The sequence below is a fragment of the Condylura cristata genome, unplaced genomic scaffold, assembly GCF_000260355.1.
Source record: "Condylura cristata isolate star-nosed mole 26May11 unplaced genomic scaffold, ConCri1.0 scaffold00114, whole genome shotgun sequence".
Classification (NCBI taxonomy): domain Eukaryota; kingdom Metazoa; phylum Chordata; class Mammalia; order Eulipotyphla; family Talpidae; genus Condylura; species Condylura cristata.
The window spans coordinates 64,617-67,087 of record NW_004567215.1 but is presented as its reverse complement, the minus strand read 5'-3'; the positions used below and the strand labels follow the sequence as shown (position 1 = coordinate 67,087).

The window sequence follows — 2,471 nt, the reverse complement described above, 5'->3', positions numbered from 1 at the left end:
ATAGGGTATGAAAATAAACATATGTATAGATTTGAACCAATAACCCACAAAGCAGACACCATGATGTAAACCTACTTTACTTCAATAAACTTAATGTAAGATGATGAAAGAATACAAGGGGATAAGAAGACAGCAATGGATTTGAATATCATGCTTATGAGGAAAAAAATCCTGCTGCTTTCACAGTTCATTGTCTAAGAACAGATCATATGTATTCTGCTCAAGGAAGTAAACCCACAATAGTGGGTCAAAGATTCTGCTGTTTTAGCACAACCATGGCAGAGACCCAAATGAGGGCAAGAGTGTGAGCAATCTGCAGCATATACCTGAAGAAAGTTAATTCTCCCTTCACCTATCACCTACTGAGTACTGATGGGAATTCCTGCTGTGGAACAGCTTCCATATTTTTATTTTTAATAAATATTAAATAGAAATATTATTCTTTAGGAATTAAGGCTAAAGATTAGTATAATCTGAGACTATAACTAACCCATATTTAACTACTTCCCTCTTATCAAAAGTGATGTCCTGGCCCTTCCAGGTGGGGCAAGGGATTAAAGCACAGCACTAAGAAGGTATCCTCAGCCACTACAACATGAGTTTGATCCCTGGCCAGGCAGATGACCCACATGGGTTGGAATACCACTCCAGTCTTGCACAGTGCTCCCCTCAGTAATATATTTCATTCAACCCAACTGTTTTGTTCCCCACTCTGTCTCTTCTGCGTCCTCTAAATCCCTGAGGGCCTCTACCCCGTTCTTGTATGTATGCATAAATAATTTTTTTTAAATCGATGTCCCTCTCTCCAAAGTGAGTGGCATGACTCAGTATCAATGAGTATAAACAAAACAAGATAGCACAAAGAAAAGTACATGAGTTTGAATATCAGTAATGAACATCAAAATTAACAAGGATTCTTCACAGTGTATCACTTGGAGATCTTCCTGAAATGCACAAACTGTTTGCATACTCTCTTCATTGCTACCTTCATTTCTTTGTTCCTGAATGTGTAAATTATAGGATTCAGGAAAGGTGTGAGAACAGCATCAAATATGGCCAAAAACTTATCTAAGTTTATGTAGGGAAATGGCCAAGCATAGAAAAATATCACTGGACCAAAGAACAAGACTACCACCATGATGTGAGCTGAGAGTGTGGACAGAGCCTTGGATGAACCACCTGAAGAGTGCTTGTGAACAGTGAGAATGATGACAGCATAAGAAATGAGCAGTATGATGAAGGAGCCAACTGAGATGAAACCACTGATTGCTGTGACCATAAGCTCTAGTCTGTAGGTGTCCGTGCAGGCAAGTTTGATGAACCGAGGAAGATCACAGTAAAAGCTGTCCAGCACATTGGGACCACAGAAGGATAAGTTTACCACAAAAGCCAACTGAGCCACGGAGTGGATAATGCCGAGCATCCAAGCAGCCACAACAAAGAAGATGCACATCCGTGGGCTCATGATGGTCAGGTAGTGCAGGGGCTTACATATGGCCACATACCTGTCAAAGGCCATGGCGATGAGCAGCACCATCTCTGCACCACCAATGATGTGGATGAAGAATATTTGGGTAATGCAGCCGTTAAAGGAGATGACTTTGTGTTTTCTGAAAAGGTCATACAGCATCTTGGGACAAGAAACACAAGAAACTCCCATGTCAATGAAGGAGAGGTTGGCCAACAGAAAGTACATTGGGGAATGTAAATGATGGTCATAAATCACAGTGAGCATAATGAGGGAGTTTCCCATTATACTTGCCACATAAAACATGGAGGTAAAGACAAAGAGGAGAAGTTGCATCTCCCAGGAATTGGTGAGTCCCAGGAACACAAATTCTGACACTGTAGAGTGATTTGCTCCATCCATTGATTTATCAGCTGGAATGTTTCCAAAATAAAGATAATGAAAAAACTAAAATAAGTACATTAATAATCTTTTACTTACAAGGATTAATTATTCAAAAATATCCACACTGTGAAGACTGTATATTCCCAAAATTCCCGCTGACTGTCCTAGAATCACTAGAAGGCATTTACTTGTTATTGTCTAAGTCAGGTGAGTCATGTCCGCATGCAGTTTCCCTGTGACCACAGTATCTAGGGTTTCCAGCAGTAACAAAAGGATGGAACACATATGGGAACATGGTAGATTGTGAATCATACTCAATGTTCTAACCAATGTCACCTCAAAGAAGAAGGGGTCTGGGGGAGAGAACATAGTCTATGTGTACACAAGTGTAACAGTGCAACGTAAGGAGAAAAAAAAAAAAAACAAAACAGTGATACCCCAGAAAATCACTGATTCTGTTTTTAAATTGTTCATGAAAAAAATCTTTAGTTAACTGAATTATCCCATATCCTAACATCACATAAGTTCAGCCACATAGTTTGTCTCTTGTAGTCATTCTTGCTCTATTAACTACAATCACATTTGCAATTCACACCAAGTCAGGGAACAGGTGAGCAGA

General features: G+C 39.7%; 1 protein-coding gene across 1 annotated transcript; it reads right to left on the bottom strand.

The window, feature by feature from the left end:
- Positions 1-928: 928 nt before the first annotated feature.
- Positions 929-1,870, bottom strand: LOC101636261 (olfactory receptor 4F3/4F16/4F29-like). The gene has a single exon (XM_004695723.1). The coding sequence runs from the start codon at positions 1,868-1,870 to the stop codon at positions 929-931; it is 942 nt and encodes a 313-aa protein (XP_004695780.1).
- Between the last annotated feature and the right edge of the window lie 601 nt (positions 1,871-2,471).